At 41.6% G+C, this 22,436-nt stretch overlaps 1 protein-coding gene across 13 annotated transcripts in view; it reads right to left on the minus strand.

Moving 5' to 3' along the window:
• Positions 1–22,436, minus strand: part of LOC101793955 (sodium/potassium/calcium exchanger 3) — a 303,296-nt gene that overhangs the window by 13,854 nt on the left and 267,006 nt on the right. For 12 of the 13 annotated variants that reach the window (XM_027453145.3, XM_027453144.3, XM_072035179.1 and 9 more), the window contains 6 exons: positions 20,960–21,054; positions 13,401–13,593; positions 12,451–12,562; positions 10,231–10,303; positions 8,953–9,044; positions 4,819–5,949 (listed from right to left, as the gene is read on the minus strand). In XM_027453145.3, coding sequence (XP_027308946.1) covers positions 4,819–5,949; positions 8,953–9,044; positions 10,231–10,303; positions 12,451–12,562; positions 13,401–13,593; positions 20,960–21,054 — 1,696 coding nt within the window. The remainder of the gene's footprint in view (positions 1–4,818; positions 5,950–8,952; positions 9,045–10,230; positions 10,304–12,450; positions 12,563–13,400; positions 13,594–20,959; positions 21,055–22,436) is intronic. The other variant, XM_072035183.1, reaches the window with a different exon arrangement.

Genomic DNA, 22,436 nt, shown 5'->3' on the forward strand with positions numbered 1-22,436 from the left:
CAAAATGGAAACTGGAAATGCTTTGATAAATGAATTGCAAAGCCAGCCAGCTAGCTAGTTTCATTGTGACTTGTGGAAACACATCTGTATCCTGTGCTGACATGCTTTTTTTTTTTTTTTCACTGCAAACCACACAAATTTGAATCTAGAAAGAACAACATATTAGTCATAGTAAATGTCCTTATGCACCCTCTTTACAACCCTCATTGCCTGGAATTGTACTTGCTCAACTCTTCCAGGATGTCACCTTAAAACCTTCTCTAAACTGTAAATTCACAGTCTTCTCTGTTCCCTGTTAACAGATAGCATTGCTCCACTGAGATTACCTGTCAGTTTGCAGTCCCCAGATTTACACACAAACCCTGTTTATCACCAATAATGGCCAAACCATTCTTTGGTAATAGGGCTCAGTGGGGAGGCAGAACAAGCCTGGGATCCATCACAAAAAGGCACCATTCTGCACAAGCAACATCGCTTGGGAGGCTGAAAGCAAAGGTTTGCTTTGTTACACCACAGGCATGCAAATGCAGGACATTTGACTACACCACATTTGCTTTGTTTTAGATTTTCACTAGTACCTTGTGTGTAGGTAGGCTGACACTAATATCAACCTACAGTTTATGTCAGGATGGCCAGATGTCTCGTTCCTGGTGGATGCCAGGACAAGTGACCATGGAAGAAACACCTCCAAAATAAACCTCCCCTCATTTTGCTTACATAAAGCACAGCAGTGAGTCACAGACATTGGTTTTAGGCTCGTTTTGCTTCAATCAAACAAGCCATGGGTTATTTAAAACTCACCCCATGGCTGCATGGTGTGTGTTCTCTTCAAAAAGTAGTAATAAAGGAGCAGAGGAATAAGACACAAAGCAAATCAAATGGATGGTCAGGAAAGAGAACTGAACCCACTGTCTCTGCCCAGTGCTTTTACCACTGCTTCCTTCTTGCCTGACAGGGGGGGTCAGGCACTAATGAAAGGAGAAGCACAGGGGAACAGTGGTCGGCCCCAGCTAAACACTAAAAGGTACAAGGATGAACAACTGGGGGGGGGAAGTACAAAACAAAACAAATGCTTAAGCACCTAGAAAGTAACCCAGTGCTAAAAAAACAACCAACATGCGTTTTTTCAAGAAGAAATAATGGCATACAATTCCAATTCCTTTAGGATAATTAGCTCAAAGAAGAAGGGAGCAGTTGGTGAGCTGTATCTTGACCTTTTTAAGACCCTCAACCCTATTCCATACAACTTTCCTATAAGCAAACACGGTCTATAACAAATAAGGTCTAGCTGTAATTATTATAAGTTGGGTACGTGAATGGGTACAAAAAATACTGTACTTGCTGAGAGCCCAATTACCAACAGTTGACTGTCACACACACACACACACAAAAAAAAAAAGAAAATTAGTATGAACTATGGTTCTCAGCAAGAAGAATGCAAAGGCAAAAGCACAAAATGAAATGTGATCAAGCAGGATGCAGTGTCGCCGAAGACAAACTGTATGTCACTGTCCCTTTCCTGAAGCAACCATTTTGAACCATTTTGACAGCAGGCTCTTAAGAAAATACACCCTCCAGTAAGATTTGCTAGCAGCAGGGTCATACTCGAATGCCAGGAAGCAGTCCTGCTGCCATGCTCAGAACAGGCACTGCCTGACTGTGCAGAGGCCTGCCAGCTGGAGCTGCAGAGGTCAGGCAAACCCACACAGGGACCTGGGAGGCAGGACAAACAAAGCGAGCTTTTCAGTCCAAAAATGTGAATACTGAGGTGCCATATGACCACGTCCTAGACATAAAAAGCTGCTGCGGTGGGGACTACTGATTGCTTGCCTGCCCAGCAACAGGGCAGGAGGTGGTACGGGGTGTGGGGGGGTAAACTGGTCAAGTAATCCACTGACTTTTCACAGCAGAAGGGAAACTCTTCTAGGCCTAGGAACAGTGAACAGGCTTTCCCAGGAGCCTCAAGACTCCTGGTCTGCGTGTAGAGGCTTTCAAGCACTGCTCAGAGCTGCCACCACCAGAGTAGTGGGCCCACGTTCTGGAGCGCCTGCCATCTCCTCCTGTCTGTCAGAGCCCTCCCCAGCCTGCTGCAACATGCAGTGTCAGAAAATTATGCCTTAGAAATATACAAAGAAGCAATAGGCACCATTCTTTTCCCAGTTAACACTTTCTTGCCAAACCATTTAAACCTGACATTTCCTGGACTAGGCCCAGATTCAGGCATTGAGACTTGAGCTGCTCAGCTGTCCGGTGCTGTTTGTGACACCTGATGACGGTGAGAGCCCACGTGATGCCCTTCTGCTCACGGCCAGGAAAGGAGGACACCAACACCAGCTCCCAAACATCTGCTACTTAAGCAGCTGTGGCCTGACAGGATCTCCTCTGACCAGCCCAGGTCTTTATGCTGGGGACACATATTCAGATGTTGACAACTTAAAATAAGTAAGTTGTTTTACACTGTCTCAAACAATAAAAAGCCAACAGTCTTAATTCAGTCCCAGCGCTAAGAATCCTACTGTTCCAGGAAGGGTTAAGAGCCTTCAGTGCTAAGATTAAGGGGCACCTGTCGGAAACCATTAGAGAGGCTGATACACATTCTCCTGATGACTTGGCAGAAGTTAAGTAGTTAGATAAGCTCCCTGACTGTGAAACTTAGATCTCCCTACAGCATCTCTTGTCTGCAAGAGTCTGGAACTCGGTGAAGAAGCAGCTCTGCAGTAAAAGCTATGCCATCAGAAAGACCATTAAACAGACACAGAAATCCCAGACACCAGGGGCTTCACTAAGCCTGAGGGTCTGCTGCTCCAGCAGGAACTGAAATTCAGGAGACATGGGGATAAAGCCAAGTCCAGGTGCCCCAGAGCAGGCAACTGGTAGGAGCAGTCCTGCAGGCTGGAAAGGGATGCAAGGAATGGCAGTCACCAGGCCTGACCAGAGCCTCCAAGCTCTAACATCTACTCACTACCACCACAGGACAGTACATAGAAAAAGCATTTTCCCAGCACTGCAAATGCAGCCAGAGGCCGATGCATTGAAGCAACACCTGCAGCACAAAAGCGTAGGCTGACAAGAAAGGATAAGTGACTACTTACAAAGTTAAAATCTGCGCTGCAATTCTGTACTGAAATAGTCAAGAAAATAGCTGGATAACAGGCAGGGCTACATTTTAAGAGTTCTCTGTTAGGGATGACTAAATCTTGCTGTCGCATAGTTATCTGCTGAGATCAGCAACATCTGACACTCCTGATCACTGTGGCTGCTTCCAAGCTCAAGCAATAGGCAGCAAGCAGACAATTCAAAAGCAACTTCATTTGTTTAAACTACCCTGCTTTATACATTAACTGCACTTAATCACATGATCAGAGCCAGACTTTCTGTCCTTGAAGAAAACTAATGTAATTATGTTTCATAACTTCAGCTACTCCAAACTACTGAAATGTTTAAAAGCAGATATAACTTTGCCAATCTTCAGAGACCCACAGTCTGATTTAACCACACCCTTACAACAAAAAGTACAAGTCAAATCAAGTTTTGACCAAACTACTAGTAAATACAGTTCTGTATTCCCATGACAAATAGCCAGTATTCTGCAGAAATCCAGGGAAAGAGCACCCCCCCACACACTGTTATGTTTGCCTTTTTCTTCCACATAACATACACTTAATATTCTTTAATAATCTAGCAAGAACATTACAGTTCTTCAAAAGAGTCTGTCTGGAGGACACTCAGTGTGTATTTGCTTTAGGCATGCTTATTACCTTTCCTTGACTTTGCATAAATGAAGTTGAGGTTACATGAGAATACTTCCTCTCAGTCAAGGACAGACAGAAATGTCAACATAAAAACACCCTCTGCTCCCAGAGAAAGAGGTATCCTGCCAGTTTTGCACTGGGTGAACTGTTGGGACACTGGGTTATAGCAGAAAAACAAGCAAATTTGGACTAAGTGAGCTCACAAGGAAAGTATTTTGCCTTGAGGGATGTTTACCTCCTTAAAATGGCTTACAGGCTCTTTTACAAATACTGCTTAACTCAACAAGACAGGGAGACAGTGAGATTTTATGCAGCAACAACGATTTCACTTTAGTGGATATGCAAGTCTCTCCCTGTTGATAAAGCATGTATTCAAGCCTATAGCTCATCTGCAACCATTTATAAACACATACATGCAACAGAGAGGTATAGAAATCCTGAGATTGGCAACCCCCCCCCCTCTTTTTTTTTTTATCTAACTTTTTAGTTGGCATCAACTGTGAGGACAGTGCATCTTTGCTAGGGGTGCATGAGACTGTTGGGATGAATTAAATTTATTTTCAAAGTAAATTGCTACAAAATGCCTCTCTGCTCTTAACCATCACTAGTTTCTAATAAATTCTTGCATGGCTACAATGCATACTTAACATATAGTTAAAATTGCCATAGTTTTGGTCCAAGGCATCTAGAAATGTACGAACCCAACTGAGAAAAAAAAAAATACATGCACCAGCAAATAAGGGATTTTGTATCATTAACAGTACTGCAGATTTAAAAAAAAAAAATCATGGGTAAAAAGTTCAACAACTACTGTTGTTATTTTAAGAATTTTTTTATTTTTTATAAATAACTTTGTAGCATAGTTCTGAGTTGCTATGCTGTGCGGCTTTTTTCCACCTTCTCCCCCTCCCCCCCCTCCCCCCCAAAAAAAAAAATCAAATACTCACCAGCTTGAATTCTGCTAGCAAAGTCAACATCACTTTCCCAGACCAGCACAAAACCCATCACTATAAACATAGATTATACATTTTTACCTTCCCCCAAAATACAGCACAATGTTCCTTACCTATTTGGTCCTCTGGAATCAGTGATTCGATTGGAGGATCAAGTTCAGAGCTTTGGGACAAATAATTCTTGACTTGGGTCATGAACTGCCGAATCGTTTGCAGCATATCGGTGCTCGAAACGTGGCACTCCTTATTTTCCTGGAGAAAGCTGATATAGTCTTGCACTAGGCACCCAAAATAAGTGCGTTTATCTTGGGACATCTCTGCAATCTTCTTAATCATCCTCTTTTCGGGGGTCATGAAGGAACTGAAAACTCCACTAACTTTCCGTAGCTGAGATTTCACAATCTTGGGGAGAACAAACGAACTGTTTCTTTTCTTCTTGGGCTTCAGCGGAGGTGCCATGCTCTCTTGGTCGCTTTCCCCCTCAAAATCCTCCAGGCTGCTGTTAGTGTCACCCTCATAGCCAAACAACGGCATGCTCCGATCGAAGTCCAGCGAGTCTGACGAGGAGGTGGAAATGCTCATGTCGCTCAGCCTCTGTCTGCCTCCATTCCGGGGTGTGTATGACTCAGAGCTGGTAGCTACACTCTTCTTGGAGACTGCTAGAGCCGGCTCAGGCGGGGTTTCGCCCGGAACACCAGCAGCTTCAGGGACAGGCACAGAGCTGCAGACAGGTCGAATTACTGCTGCGGTCTTTGGGCTACCTTCCACCTCCACACAAACAGCCTGCTTCTTTAGCCGGGGAGGCGGAATAGGGGCTGGTTTATTCTGCAGCAAATCCAAGTCTCTCTCTTTCTTATGGTTGACTGTTTCTGGCATGCTTGCCTGCTTTATAGTCCTGGAAAGCTGTGGACTCGTGAGGATACTATTAATAGAAGGAGGTGGTGGCCGGGGTGGGGGAGAGCGAGGCCTCTCAGTGCCATTCAAGTCCTGAGATCTCAGGCTCTGCCTTTTCAGGCTTCCACTGACATCCTGGCTGTGCACTTTTAAGAAGAGTGGATTAATGAAACACAGCGCTCCGTTGGTCTGGCTGCACTCCAACTCTGAAGGCGTTCTGGTTCGTATAGAATGCACTCCATTTATAAGGCAGAGCTGACGTGAGCCTTTGCAAGCACTGTCTAAAGGCACAGGCCTACGGGGAGGTGAAGGATCCGGGGGGTTGCTGTTAGCCGGAGAGCTCCAGAAGTCTAAAAATCATCATTGTGTTAAGGTCAGAATGCAAAAAAAGCATGCAGAGGACTTTCAAAACATTCAGCTCAACACAAACAGCTTCAAGTAATAAGAAATTCAGACAAGCTTTTATCAAGTCAAGAAAAAAACATCCTAGTGAGCCTCTAGAAGCACTACCAGACATAACTGTATGCTATACTCCTGATGCTGCTCTTGCTCATTTAAATATTTCATGACCAATGCATAGCTTCAAATCAGACCAGAGAATTAGGCTTAAAATAAGCTGAGCATCACAGAAAGGAACAGAGACTAACACAGCAATCCTTAGCAATTTGAGGCTAAAATGAGTATAAACCAATTACTAGCATCTCAATCAGGAGGAATAAGCCTAGGTTCTCAGCTGGTATTAATTCACTCCATTAAATAGGACAGAATTATGCTGATCTACACCAGCTGACAACCACTTACAACAACAACAGAAATTTTCCATTTTGTTTCCTCTTAAAGTGAGCAAACAAAACTACAAATGAAAAGACAGCTTGCTTTTTGCTGCATTGGGTGCAACATAGTCTTTAGCTATGCAGAACAAATGCTGGTGTCTCCTTATGAGTGCTGGCCTGCAGCCCTGTGTTTGCAATGGTGACAGTTTGTCTGAGGTTTTAGATACTGAGCAGCACAGAAATAGACCGAATGTGCCATCACAGAACAGCACAGGGTGGAAAACCTGTGCTAAACCAGTAAGTTTCAGCTGCTGCCTCTTGTCCCAGCAGAGCATCAGCATGTTTGTGAAACTGAGTCAACAGTAAAGCCCATCAGTTCAAGAAACTAAAAAGACTGAAACCAGACAAGCCCTTGAGGACAACAACCACACTGAAACAAGTGAAGAATACCAAAGGCAGACTTTGCTCAAATTTGCCAGTCTTGACACAGCCTCTTTTCCTCTAGTGCCAAGATACCTTACATTGATTGTTGAGCAAAAGTAGGCCCAACTGCATGAATGCCAAATGCTCCTTGGCAAGGTCCATGCCTGACAGGTGGGGTATTGCCTACAGGGCAGAAGACAGGGAACAGCCTCTGGCGATAGGCTGCTGCCAGAGAACATATGTAAGGACAGACATACTTCTCTGTGGAGTCATGCAATGACCCTGTTTTTTCCTGCTCCATGACTCCACATCCTGCTTGCAGCATGCCTAGCACATAGGCTCTTACAAAGATGTGCGAGGTAAGCACCACTGCAGGCCAAATAAGAATAGAGACCAAAAGAGGGAACTTTATGCTTAGCATGTGAAATCCAACAGGTTAACAACAGTCTCAAATCTTTTACCACCAGTTCTTCCTCCTGTGCTTTGCTGGGCTCTGTGCTGCTGACCTGCCTTGTACAGTTCTCCTGAGCCTAGAGCATGAAAGAGTGCTGACAGGAACTAAGGCTCTTGTTGTTCAGAGCAGGATGTTTTGTGCCTTCTTGTTGCTTAATTAAAGCTCACGCTTAACAAGATGGGCCCCTTGAAGTTCTTAGGCATCTTTTGGGTACACAGCATTGCAGGACTGACTTCCTGGAGTGCACCTTTGAACGTGGACATCCAGAACTCCATCAAAATCCCAACTTCGCTGCCCAGCTTTTGCTTACAGAAGCTGTGAGCTTAATCTGGTATATAGTATATAACTTATCCCAAATGCAACCACCACAAAGTTGGAAGCTGATCCATCAGTCTCTCCTCAGCTTTCAAAGGCATTATCTTAAAGAAACAACACACAAAACACACAGAGATGGTTCAAGAGCAAGCAAAGCACGGTGCTTTCAAGTACCAAGGACAAAGAGCGTGGTTCATCCGGACAACCATGATGGCCTATGGAGATAATCTTCTATGGAAAAAACTTGCCTAAATGGTCCTTTCAAGGCCTCCAGGGGTCTCAGAGAGACCATCTTCATCACCTTGCATCCCAGTCAGTCCTTTTTCCCTAAACATTTATCTAATAAACAGTTAAACATTACTCTGTATTCCCATGAAAATTCACACTTCCATTTAAATAGCTAACATTGCAGATGAGCAGTGTGGAAGACTTTAGTCTACTCTCTAAAACCAATCCCTGTCAGAGCTACTGCAGCAAAATGAAATGCAAAGCAATGCAATATTTCCCCAGTGTATAGCTTAGCTGCCAACTCCCACCAAACAGTCCTAGCGAGTCTTGTGTTAACCCTGAGTTACTGAGGATCCATTTTAAAATTAAAGATGACTCAAAAATCTACTGGGACAAAAGACTGCCCTCAGCTAACCCTTCCTTCCTGTAAAAGGAAATGAAGCCATTCAGCACTTTGCAGGAGTTGCTCAATGATTCATCTGGGTTGAGCCTATGGTTCAAATCTTGCCAGGCTTTGTATCTGCTGCAAGCTCAGGATGTATTTCACACTGAGCCTGTATTTGGTTGAAGCAGTCACAGTATTTTCCACCAAACCAATGTGCACGGATACATTCTACAGGTGCTATGTATACACCCCCTCCTTTTATTAACTGTTACACCCCCTCCTTTTATTAACTATTAATGCTGCTGCTTTAAGCCACACATCAAAATTATCACTATAAGATAAATAATCACATGAACAGAGTTTTATTAATAGTGAATTTCAGTTCCTACACTCTCCTGGCAGCTACAGCTAATTATCAAGCTAGTGCCTGCTCTATGAGCCTGCAGCCAACATTTGCCCTCCAAGGACAAGATGCATCAAAATTTTGCCTGGGCATGTGAGACTTGCTTTACATCAGTCTGAGGGCTGCACAGAAGAAAGGAAGGAAACAGTACTAAGAGGGAAAAGAATATCACCGAAGACACAGAAGGAAGGAAAACCACCAAGGTAACTGTTTGGCAAGTACATGGTTTGGCCTTCCCAGTAAGAGAAGCTTGCTCTTCCAAATGAAATTTGGATCATCGATGACCAATACAAGCTATTTACTGATACAGCCTATTTCTTCAAGCTTACAGCAATGCTGCAGGGAATGACATCTGTGTAGATAAATACTTACTCAATCCAAGCTGAGCAATCTCTTCAAGTTCAATTTCTGTCTTTGCTGCAGCAATAGCATGAGGCAACTTCAGGGTGAATGGAAGGACATCCCTGTTGTGGAAGAGAAAAATAACAATTTTCAAAACAATATCCAAAGTTTTAAAAGCCTTTGTTTTCAACACAGCCTATGGCTAAGCTCTGATTCCTGCTTTCTTCTTGAGCTATGGCTGGTAATAAGAGCCTTAAACACACAATAAAAACGTTACCAGCCCCAGGGTTCCTTTACATTGGAAAGCAGCGTGAAATACAAATGAGTTTCAAGTCCCCGGGACTCTCGTGGGGCTCATTTCCACTGCTCCACCCTATATTTTCTCCCATTACAGCATTTTTTTTTTACACACGCACCAGTGCGATGCAAATTGTCATCTGCCTTTAACTCTTCAACTAAGCTTCTTATCTTCTGAATACACTTGTAATTGTTCTCAACGTTGAATTCCATTTTCTCAGAATAAAAAAATTAAATGAGTACTCTGGCAGCTACCCTAAGCATTTCTCAACTAGGATGTATTAATCCTATTCTGTCCTAGGCTGAAAACACACCTCATTTGAACAAGTCTTAATAACTCATTCTCACATGCAGTTTTTCACTGCATACAAGAAGGTCAATGGGTGTTTAAAGGGAGATGCATGAATGGTGATCAACAACATAAGCCAAATCTGGTGTAAAAAGTTTTTCAGACAGTTTTTAAGGGACAAAGCTACTTAACCATATGTACATTGTGTGTCTACTACCATCAACCAACAGCATACCTCTTGTTCACCCCACTGGTACCATTACACCATCAAGCAACAGTATCTGCTGAACTGCAAAATCTGTAGGTGTAAGTACCTATACAATTAAGAGTAAATGACAGCAAACAGAGCACAGGAATCATACATATGGCTGATGGTGGAATAATTTTTATTACTATTTTTAAGGCTGTAAACAAGTCAACCATCTGTTGTAGTAAAAACATATCATTTTTATCACAAATATTCTCTAAGTTATATGTTTAACTGTTGAAAAAACAACAGCAAACAATACCAGATTCTTGGAGTTTCAAGCAAATTCAAATCAAGCATATGAAGAAGACTGATAGCTAAAAAGTATTTGAAGAGACACTGCCCACATCATACTACAGACAATTCAGTCTAGAACATCATCATAGACAAAATATGCAGACAGATAATCCTTGACTCCTTGTACAAACTCATTGTGTACTGCAAGAAATTCCCACAAAACATAACACCATCTTACCTGCTAATACAATAAAAAGCAATGAGCCTGAATAAATCAGCAAAGCTTATTCCAGAGCCCTCCAAGGAAAATGCTGCAAAGAAAGTTACAAAAGGTACTGAGTCACACATCTATTCACTCTTTCTTAGAAAAAGTTTAGTTAAATTCATCTCTGATTTTTGCATAAAATTAGTAAGCTTGCATTATCAAACTAGCTACTGTATGGTTAACATAGAACAACTGTTTGGAGGAGTACATGTCTCTGCTAAAGCCCTTTTCAAAAATAGTCTTGCTGGTTGGTTGTTTTTTGCATTCAAAACATATGGTCTAATTTTTGGGACACAGATCAAATGTTATTAGAATTGCACAAGTTTTTGCCAACAGACAACAAATCAACAACTGAGGTTTTGTTTTACCCTGTGTACTAATATGCCTAATTTTAAGTCTCGTTGATTACACCGACAAACTGCGCTCAAGGACTACAAGATATCAAGCAGAAGAAGCTCCTGCTGTGACACAATCTAGATCTTTTACCTCAGTACATGACAGAGACCGGGACAACAGAAGGCCATTTATGAAATACAATGGCTGCATAAGACAGGTTCCTTAAGTACACAAATGATCTCGTGTAGCCTCAGATGACTTCTGCAAAGGGGTGAACATGGAGTCTGACTGCTTCAGCCCGTCACAGGGGGGATGGGGGGTTTGTGGATGAGGCAGATCCCCTCATTTCAGTCTAGACGGGGAAAGCCAAAAGCCATGCAAGAGCTTCTGTTACATCAGCAATACCTCTTGGTGAGTAGCAGCAATGCCATTTTGTCAGTACTCTATGTTGCAAAGTCAGCTCCTAAAGCAAGGTCCCAGTGCTACTGACTATAAAGCCCACACAAACTAGAGCAAAACTTAAGTCAGGTACTCTTTTTTTTTTTTTTTTTTTTTTTACCTAAACCTTACACTGAAAGACAGGTCAAGCTGGCCATTTACGTGCCTAGAAAAAAGTATTTCTTTAAGAGATGTACTAACAGTTCAGATAATCAACACACAGGTGACCTTGGCAGTTGAGAAGGTTGTTAAGAGATGTACATTCAGATCCCAGACTACAGTGAAAACATCAAATAGGATCGGTGAGTAAAAAGTATCAGAAGACACTTCCCCCTTGTGGTAAAATGTTACTCATGAAAGATAATGCAATGCTCTTTCATTTGCTAAAGGGGAGAGAGAGAATTCATTAGTATAACACATGCCTAAGGACACAACCATAGATCTCACAGATTAAATACATCTGTACTACTGCCAGTCAAGCAGGTTTCCACAAATAATAATTCACTTAGGTGAAAGAGCCTACTTTGTATCTGCATAAAAACAAACAAACAAAACCCAAAAAGGCCAACCCTATCACTGACAGCTTTCTCTTCTCTTTGTCATTCCTTCTTTGCAATTGGAACCAAAACCAGGCACACAATTTGTTGTTGCTGGAGAAAGAAGGGATAGAGAGAAAGGAAAAACTCAAATTAAATTAACTTAGGTCACTAATAGAAGTCAATTACAGACCCTCTGCCTGAGGGCAGTTTAACTGAAATTGTCAGTGGTTGTCTGTGGTTTTCACTGTCTTGTTAAAATAAACCCCTTTGCTCCGCTTGCAGTTTCTGCACCACATACACTCACCACTTGCAGCTTCCTTTTTCATTCCTATATCTCCAACATTTTTTTCACATCCTCTCTCAAAAGAGATGAGTGTTTTGAAACTGACTGAATTCTAACATTTCTATTAGAAAACAGTGAATAAACATCAAGTCATTACTGATCTCACAACACAAGCAGTTTTAGCAAAGAGTTAAAATCCACCTATTCATTGCATTTTAAATAAGAACAAAACACATCTGTAAATTTTTCTGTCTATAATAAGAACAGTTACCTTAGTACAATGAGGAAATGTGACGACAATTCATTGACAGCAGACAGGATTAGACCCTGTGTTTCTACACAAGTGGATAACTAGACAATTACCAACTGATATTCTAACTGGGTCCAGCACAGACTTCAGAGTATCTTCCCTTCCCCTGGGTATGCCTGACCCACTTGCAGAGTTGCCCATACAATCCTTCTTGACCTCAGCAGATGACACGGCAGGCAGTCTGAGACACAATTTTTGTGACTGGATATCTTCTGCTGTAGGTTTCACCAACATAGACTGCTACTGTCTCATGCAGGTTGACAAATAGCTGAAATCTTAAAACTTACTGTATGTGCTTTCTTTTATTGCAAATTCTTTTAGGCAGGACCCACAGTCACTGGGCAGACGCAGAGATATGACTTTCTTCTGTAGTCTTGCAGATTTCCTAACCAGAAATATCTGTTGTAGAGAAGGGAAAGAGATGTGGTTTTAATTTTACCACATATGCCTTAAAAGAGAGAGGTATTATAGACAAAAGGAACCATAACAACTTCATGATCTTTGATCTCCTATACAACATCTCAGAATTTCGTTCAATCATTCCTCTATCACGTCCAACAGCTTGGTGTAAAACAGTAGTAGAACATTTAGAAAAGTGTTTCATCCTTTTGTAACACAGACATAACACCAAGTCCGTTATGTCCTTCTGTAAGCTCTCTACAAAAACACAAAGCAAATCCCAGTTTTGAGTCAAGCTACAAAGTCCTGGGGAGACTGATGGCAGAGTACTCCTGTGTTGAACAAGCACATTTGTGCAATCCTTCTACATGAGGATGGAGGCAGCGGCAGGGTGCAGAGAGAGTCCACCAGCCTTAGCTGAGCAGAGAGGGCTTGTTTTTCCCATTACAGAAGCTTCAATGCAGGTACTACAAGATACTGATGTATTTCCCATTTAGTACTGCTGTCCCCACATGGAAAAATGCATCTGTTACAACCCTGCATACCAAGGTCTACCTCTGGTGCTCTAATTGTAGCAGTCTAGTTCTCAGCTGCGGAAGACCCCAACCTAGTCCCCAGACATATCAGCCCAGATAAAGGGTCAAACTCCAGCTTGTCCAGCTGCCAAACACTCAGGAATCTCTCACTTGGACTATACAAAGCACACGCTGAAATAGTTTTGTAGGTGTTGGTTTCACTGGGTTTTGTTTGTTTTAATGGAGTGTGTTTATGTGCCTGTGTGTGTTAATTGTATTTTATGACAAACAGTTGTATCAACAAGCTGAAATTAACTTCTTACCCCAGCAGGCTGGGCACGCAGAATTTCCATGGCTTCAGCATCGTTCAGGCCAAGCTGCAGCCACACAGGATGAGTATGAAGGAGTTTGTCCAATATGCTTAGCTTGTTGGATAGGCTGTCATATCCAGAGTCACGGGGGCAGCCTTTTACATCCTTTTTCTCTGGAGAGACATTACCCATGTCCTTTACTAGACTACAATGAATACAAAACAGTGAAGTTAGATATGTTAGTCACCTATAAATAGTTGCTCAGTTCAGCAAACAGTTATCACATGACTAATAGCACTGCTGGCACCCTAGGTAGGTATTTCTTCTATTAAGAATTCATATAATTAGTATACACAAATTCTGTTATCTGTATGATTTCTCTCCTTCACTTGCCCTCAATTTAAGTTAATTTTAAGATAAAGACTTAGCACTTAACTCTTAGCTTACTGCAGTTCAGTAATTCCTCGAAACAGATATATATATATATGCATACATGAACTGATTTAACATTTCATCTTATTTCTCATGTGTGTGTGTTGAAAACCCTAGTAACCCTCTCTTCTCTAGCACAAATAACCCTCCCTAAGGCACAACTTCACTAAGAAATCACCTACAATCAGAGCATTTTTTTCAGTCTGTACTCCAAATTCTCAGCGTATTTACATTTTTCCAATTAAAGGACTTTTCCTCACAATTCAGTACTACACCTCTCACAATAAACAAGCAAGGAATAGTGAGTATATTTATACTTCCAATTCCTTTGGCTCTGGATTGACTGCTACATGAGCAATGAAGGCAAAAGCCAAGCTAAGTCAATGTGTCAAACTAAGGTAATTTTTTTTTCCTCTAGTGTCAGGTCAGTTAGAGTTACTGCTAAATTCAGCAATAAAGGCTGCAGATGCTTTTAATGCACTAAAAATCCAATGAAAAGTACTGTTTCAGGAGCCACTTTTGTTGTGCAAAGTTTCCTCACCATTCATGCACTGCACAACACCCAGTACAATTGTATGTGTATCACTGGCTCAAATTCCTCATTTTTGAGCTAAAGTATATCCTGATATTCTTCCAGAGCTAAAAATTACCACAGAACAGTTACTCCAGTAACAGCACTCCTGGTAGTGATATTAGCACACAGACAAAGACCAGCCTGTTTCAGGATCTGACTCAGTAAGATGTCAGGTGCAAAGGCTCTGTTTTTCCTTCTGCCACCAGAAGAGGCCCTGAACAGCAGAGGGCAATGCAGATGCATTTCTGCACTGCAAACTACTTTGCAACAATTCTGGACTGCCTTTTAGACAGGCAGTAAGTGTCACTGACAGCATGTACCATCTTTATTATGCCAGATACAGTAGCCAGAGCAAGTGAGGTAGAGACTTCAGCACAGGAAAGCTGAATAATAAAGAAATAAAAACAAGCAACAAGAATAACAACAAAAAAACAATGAATCAAATGTTTCCCCCCGCCCCCCCCCAGCTTTGGTCAGCATCTTACATGTACATCATCTCTGGATAGGGCTAGAAAGGAAAATAAATGGGGTGGAAAAGTGCTTGATCTTTCTTTCCTTGCATGGTTATATGAAAACAGTCACTGTTATTAAAATTTCTCATTACCTGGATCAATTATCACTACCAGATCACCTATGTGCCTTCTCCCTTACTTCTGTCCTCATTCTCTATTTGCTTGTTTATGATGTAACACCTTTTAGATTTGCAAGGCATCTATAATACAGATACCTTACATCCTCAAAAGCTGACAATAGGCCTTCCAGAGACACAGAATACACAAGAAATGCTGTGTGCAGAAGAGAAGTAGTATTTACATAAATTATGACAGGGCTCTAAATCTGCTGTAATACAGATTCTGGGTTTCCCTTTTTCTACCATGGTCCCAGCAAAACCTAGTATTGTAGCATATGCATCTCCACAAAAGTCAAATCACGAATCACAACAGTGTTTTCATGAGCTGTTCCTCCAGACAATTTTATGCAGAAACTTTCCACTCCCCTTCAGAGTCAGTAACATCGAGCTATGTTACAAACCAGAGATAGCTGGGGCAAAATGAGTTACAGACACTGGCTGCAGTCTTAACTAGATATGACTTGTTTCTGTTCCTAGCTCAAGAGGTGGGCACTAAACAAATTGCTGAGGAAACCTGTACAAAAGGGAAATGACTTCGCCTACAAAAGAAAGTCACATGCAGAAGAAGGTGCATGACTGTATCAGCTACAAGGTCAGGCACTGTTTGATACCAACAAACGACATGAGGTTAGTAAGAATTTGCAGACATACCTGGGTCACAGCACTCCTCTGCTGTATGGGTGGCTAATTGTTGTCAAACACACTCCAAGTGTTATAAATCAGAAGAAGAATTTGAATGAGGAGTTCCCAGATTCTTTGGAAACCCCAGGTACTTATGTGCTCAAACCATGTGGTCCCATCCAAGAAGGGATGCAACTCACGAGTCCATACCTTACTGACCTAGATACACATGCAGCACTAAGCAGCACCTGCTCCCACCCCCCAAGAAATAAGCCAAAGATTACAAGCATCTGATCAGGATGAGATTTTTTGCTGCTCCTAAAAACAATCAATTCATGTGACTCTGATGTATCGTAGCTAGATCAGTACTAGTGTGTTACTGCAATCCCCAGGAAGGTGAACTAGGAACAAGCAGTGTTCAAACAAATATTTCCTATCCGGACAGTAAAGAATAACACTACTTAGCACCACTTTTTTTTTTTTAATTTTTCAGATTATTTTGATTAGCAATCCAGGCACTACACAGCTAAGTCTTGACACATGGAAGTTCCTGAAATTTGTTATCACTTAGGTTGTAAAATTATTTGGGACTGGGATTTGTGTGTTGCTTCTTTGGAAACAATATAGCATGGAAAGAAGAACCACACAAATTCATCATAATCACCCGATTAATTTAAGCAAACAGAAGAAGTTGCTGTAACCGCTGTACTAGCAAAATAAGCTGCATATTATGCAACAATTACATTTTTCCTCGTTTTTTCTTTTTCATTGCTGTTTTTCGTTGGGGAGGAGAAGTGTTACTTGTGGTTTATTTCTTTTTTTTTTTTTTTAAGGCTAACTCCCAGTAAAAGACAATAAAAAAGGATAAATAAGAGGTTGAGGCCTGTAATCAGAATGTTCTTCTCCCTCATACCCACAAGGCTATAACACATCTTGATCACATCACTACAACACAAGTGCTCCTGTCTAGCCCCTCACTCCAGCCTTACGTGAGATTTTCTTTTGGTCTCCATCTGTGTCTTGCTCTGACCTAAGAGCTACAAACCTAAGCTTTCAACAAAAATCTAAGCTTTCAACATTTCTCCCACTTTTTGTGGGACCTGGGACAATTACACGATCTGCTCCCTACCCCTCTGTACCTTCTGTGTCTGCATTGACAGACGCTGACCTGAGGAAGTGATTTCTCTCTTTGGGAGTCAAGGTGCAACCAGCTAATGTGCCCATCCTATGAGGATGACCAATGCTGTTCCATAGGTTCACAGTGTTGCATGAAAACTGCTCTAGGATTTCCCCCCCTCTCCCTAGTGAACAGTCACAGAATTTACCTGCACTTCTAGGAGTATGAGAGGTGCCGTGAGGACCTAGATGACCACATCTGCTCCCTTGTTATGGAGAAAGCTGGTTATCAGCCCACATGAGAAAGCAGCCTTGGGTTTAGTGTATCATCCCTGATGCACTCACTAGCCAGGAAGAAAGGGTTTGTGCCTAGTCGTGAGGAAGGGTAGGGTCTGATGCTATAATCAAGATAAGGACTTGTACTTGAACACACAGCAATACAACTTAACAAGCCTTGCACAACACAACTTTGCGTCCAGATTAATTTTTCTCCCACCCCACTGTTACTCAGCAGCAAGGAATATTCCTCCTGTTTGTTGCCATCTCAGTCACAAGGGCAAAGAGTGAGGCAGATGAAGTGAATCTTCATAGAACTGCAAAGGGATGAGTGTGAACCTTGCTCTAGTCCCACCAAAGGCCCAACCCACACTTAATTCAGTATGACTCCCTACTGCAGAAGCATTTGGATTTTTGTAAATCCTGCACTCTAACAGGTCTTAATTTCACCAGCCAAGTCAATACAGTCATATCAAACATAGCTAAGAGAGGGCTCAAAGTCTCAGAAGATTACCTCTGCACCTCAGAAACTGGACTGTCACATTTTTCTCTATCCCATAACTGCTGAAGGGACAGAACAAAGCTGCTGAGAAGGTTGCTGAATACCTACCTACCTGCTGACTATAACTATCTACACCTGTCAATGTTAGAGAATCCAATGCAGAACTGCCAAGATAGTTAAGGGACTGAAACACCTATGGGGAAAGGCTGAGAGAGTTGGGACTTTATAGCAGGCTCGGGGGGATTCCATCTGTGCCTTATGAACACCCGAAGGGAGGTGCAGAGCCAGGCTCTTCTCAGTGGTGCCTGGAGACAGCACGAGAGGCAGCAGGCACAAACTGGAATGCAGGAGGTGCCCCTCAAACACCAGGAACGCTTCTGTGCTGGGCAGGTGCCACAGCCCTGGCACAGGATGCCTGGAGGCAGTGGGGGTATCCTCCCTGGAGACCTTCAGGAGCCACCTGGACATGGTGCTGGGTGCCCTGCTTGGTGGCCCGGCTGGGTCTGGGGTTGGGCCAGATAGACACAGAGCTCTCTTCCAACCTCAACCATTTCATGATAACAGAAGCAAATCAGTGTGCAAGACACAGAAGAAAACTACTTAAATCAATAATCGATGTGGAAAAAACATAGAAGAGTAATGCATGAAGGTTGTCCATTGCAAAACAAGTGAGGAACAAGGTTCTGCCCACATTCCTGTCACAACAGAGCAGGGAAGAATAAGCTGCAGCAGCTGACAGCAAAATATCCCTGAACCATTTAACAGGCACCAAATGTTACATACAAACTGGGGCTTTAGAGACTTCCCTACAGAGGAAGGGCTGCAAGCTTCTTCCCCCTCACCTTGTGTGTCTGTTGCCTTCGTAAACAAGAGATTTAGAGCCCTCGAGAGAGGCTGAATGCACTCTACAAGACCATCTGAACACCACCAGCCATGGCACACTTACTCCACTGGCTGCCCAAAGGAATGCTTACACTCCTATCCTACATGGACCTGGGCTGTCGTGCCATACAGAAGCTCTCTAGCTACCCTTTCAAAGGCCACCAGTACGGTGCTGATCAGAAAATTATCCTATTTATGCCCTTTTTCTGACAACTTCACTCACTTGCATTACTTAGATACGTGTCTGCATTGGGCAAAAGTCCAGGCATCAAACACCTTGGCACCATGGAATATTGAAAATGATGACATGAGACTCCCATTTCCAATGTTTTAACAAGCTTTTTTTTTTTTTTTTTTTTTTCCCAGGGCATTTACACACTTACAACCAAAAGCTGTAGGCCCCAGTTACTCAAATCATTATCAGTATTACTTGGGCTACAGGTGTCAAAAGAGACGAGATGTCAAATATAATCAGGGAAATCAAGTGTGAAAGTCACCACGCAGCCACAAAATTCACTGAAGCTGTAGACATGCATCTTCATATACTTATGTTTCTGAACACAGCTGAGACCTCTTTCAAATGCTGCCTTTCTAGAACTAACTACCCTGGGTGCATGTGGATATAGGCAAAGAAGGAAAACTAGCAAGAATAATACACATTCCTTTTAGCTCAAATTTCTCTACATTCAAATCCAATGCGATATTAAGATACCAACTTCTGAACAGCAGCATACACAGTAAATAAAAGCATCTTATATTAGTTACAGTTTTAAAATAATTACGATGAAACAAAGTTATAATAGCAAACATCCTTTAGGGGAGTCCAATTTTCACGAAGCAATCTGGAAAACCTTAGTTGAAATAACAAATCTTGCTTTGTAGCTCTACATAATGAAGAGGTTATCAGCGTACTGCTAATTAGATAATTTCCACTACCTTTTTCCTTACATAGAAGTATGCACTTCAGAATCACATACTCATAAAACTTGACCGTGATTCATTTATTGAGATTCCATATTTTACATTTAAAGAAATAAATAAATTATTGGATGGCTACTGTTTCAACAGGAAACAAGTGTTCATGGAAATTGCATTATTCACTTTCTGAAGTCAACTTTACTTGCAAATTTTAAACAAAATATATTTTGTATTCCAAACTAAGAGATTTAGTTTAAAGAAAATATATTAAAAAAAAACTATCAGTAAAAATCAGAGAATTTAATTTGACTGATTCCAGCTAAGTGCTTCCATCAAGATTTTAGAACTAGTATATCTTAGTCTTTCAAGTTTATGGTGCATCCAACAACACATGAAGCTTTTTCTTAACTCAAAATTAGTTAATGATCATTGAAATTAATTAGGTGAATCCACTGAAATCCAGAAAGTATCCTTTCTTCCTCTGTAGAAGAAGTGCATTGTCAAAACCTTTAAAACAAAAATAACGTGCAATCTGGTCCGTAGCCAAGGACTTTGAGCTCATCTGTCTGATACTCTTTACCACTTGTAAACAACAGTGCTGCTCAGTTTTATGTTACACGAGTAACTGAAATGCAATGGAGTAAGTTTTAGCACACTTCAAAGGTATTTACAGAAATAAAGGGGAAAAAATAATACACCACAGATATAATTCCACATAACTATCTACTTTGTTAACTCACTGCCTTGTAGAAGAGCAAAACCCTCCAGGGCTGGCCTTGACTGTGCAGTCAGGTAGGACAGAACACTTGCATCAGTATCTCCTCTTGCAACTAGTATTTGAGTAGTTAAGTTAAAAAAAAAAAACTTCTTAACACAATAGTTACAATTTCAAATATCCTCTGGATATAAATTTGTCAGACATTAACAACCAAGAATAACAAAAAACAAACCAAAATGCTAAGGTCCCCAGTATGCCCACTTAAAGTCACATGTTTAAATAACAAATTTACACAATCCACACCTACATGACATAAGCTATTTCAAAAAGCCCAAGCTTATGTCTGCATTATAATATGCATCTCAATTTTGAAGTTAACAAAATGCATCCTTCTACTGTTTTTGTGTTTTAAAACTTGCAATATACATGTAAATGAGCAAGAATATATTCCACAAAAATGCGAGTTCATAACAGTCCATATTTTCCTTGCTAGCCTGAAAAGATGAATGTTATTCTGGGTTGAATCTTCGCAAAGACGTCTCAAGCAACGTACATTTTTAGTCTTTAACAATGTGAAACCAAAGCTCATTGCCATAAACAATAGGAACATTAGTAGTTTCCTCCTTTAGACATTCATCTGTGTCCTAAGTTTGTAACAAGGAAGCAGAAATGAAGTTCAGTTGCATTTTAGAAGGTATTAGAGCAAATACACAGAACAACTAACCTCTGAGCATTTCTCCAACACAAAGGCAAATTCCTTTATCCAAGAGCAAGATTACCTATACTCTTTGTTCCTAGGACGAAAAGTGCTAGGACATAAACCACCCAAGAAATCAGCACAATAAAAACATTCCTGCCATGGCACACCTCCAGGAACTTTGAGAATAAGCATTTTAATCACCTTTGCAAATCTGCAGATTCATCTTCCACTGTGAGATCTGTCTGTACCATCTCGTGTTTCAGTTCTCCGATTTCTGAGGCAATTGTGTCAATGAGCTAGAAAGGGACAAAAATAGTATGACGTCAAGTGAGTGGAAGAGGTGTGGAAAAAAAGCCTGGGCAAGTTTAGTCACCAGAGATTACAAACTTTTTTTAAAATCATATCCTATTTGGACTTCCCCTTGCAAAGGAAAAAGTAAGGCTTGGGAACACTTATAATTGTTCTTGGAGAAAGAATAATTCCTGTTTTGTGCCTGTACAAAACCTTCCAGACTGGTCAGCTTGTTTTTTATTATTGTTATTTTTATTTGTGTTTTTATTTCAGAAGGTACACTGAGCCATCATTACAGCATTTCAGTGGATATACTGTTACTTCCAATTACTTCAGTGGGTATACTGTTACTTCCAATAGTAACAAAAACCACAACGAAATGGAAACTGCTTTTCACATTAGGCCTTAAATTGCACTTGAACAGAAGGACTTAATTAAAAGAAAACTGCACTGTAACACTTCAGCGCACGTGGAACACAATCCTAACTCTGGACACTAGGTCAGGAAACTCATTTTGAAGTAGGCAAGATTAGCAATAAGGCTGCATACCAACAACTGTGGCATTGGCTAGCCAGATGTCTGGGAGATGCTTTGTTGAGAACATGGCAGATGTTAACTGTGAAGCTCACAAGACTCGCTGCCTTGGACATTCATTGCAGCAACTGCATCAAGTTCGCTTGACAGGCAGCACAGTGACAACATATACATAAAGCTTTGTGCAGCGTTCATCCCTCCTGCTCAGAACGGAACCTGATGAAAGGTTTGTAGTGATGTAAGCTCCACCACCACCCCAGCACCTCACAGCGAGCAAACTAAAATCCCAGCAGATGAAGCAAAACCAGCTTTCCGCTCCAGTTAAAACAGTTGTCCTCTTCTCACCCATGATGCAGCCCTGTATAGGAGCACTTTCCAAGGCTTCTCATCATCAAGCAAGTTTTTTGATACCATTTTACATATTTTCTTCTACCTCAGAAATTCACACCCTACTTTATCATGCAGCTTTACTCTAATTCAAAGCTGCAGGTTCTATTAACACAAGGCCAACTACAATCCGTTTGTTTTAAGTGAGAATTAATACATGCTACATTAACACCACAGACCTCTTCCTTTCAAGGTCAGCATTCCCCACAACAGTGCTGTACCACCAGTGATACCGCTTACAGAGATCTTCCTCCTGCTGCCTCTCAAACACCCCGTGAGTCAATGCTGCGAGACGTGAGCAATGCCTTCCTGACCACAAGCAGCAGCCGTGAAGGAACCCGTGCTGCCCTGACAGAGCAGAGCAGCTCTGTGCAGGACTCATCACCTCACAGGCCATACTCCCACCAGTACAGTGCCTCAAAAATAAGCTGTGCTGATGGAGGGGGAGAAGGGACCAACCTCATGC

This window comes from Anas platyrhynchos, chromosome 3 (assembly GCF_047663525.1).
Source record: "Anas platyrhynchos isolate ZD024472 breed Pekin duck chromosome 3, IASCAAS_PekinDuck_T2T, whole genome shotgun sequence".
Lineage (NCBI taxonomy): Eukaryota > Metazoa > Chordata > Aves > Anseriformes > Anatidae > Anas > Anas platyrhynchos.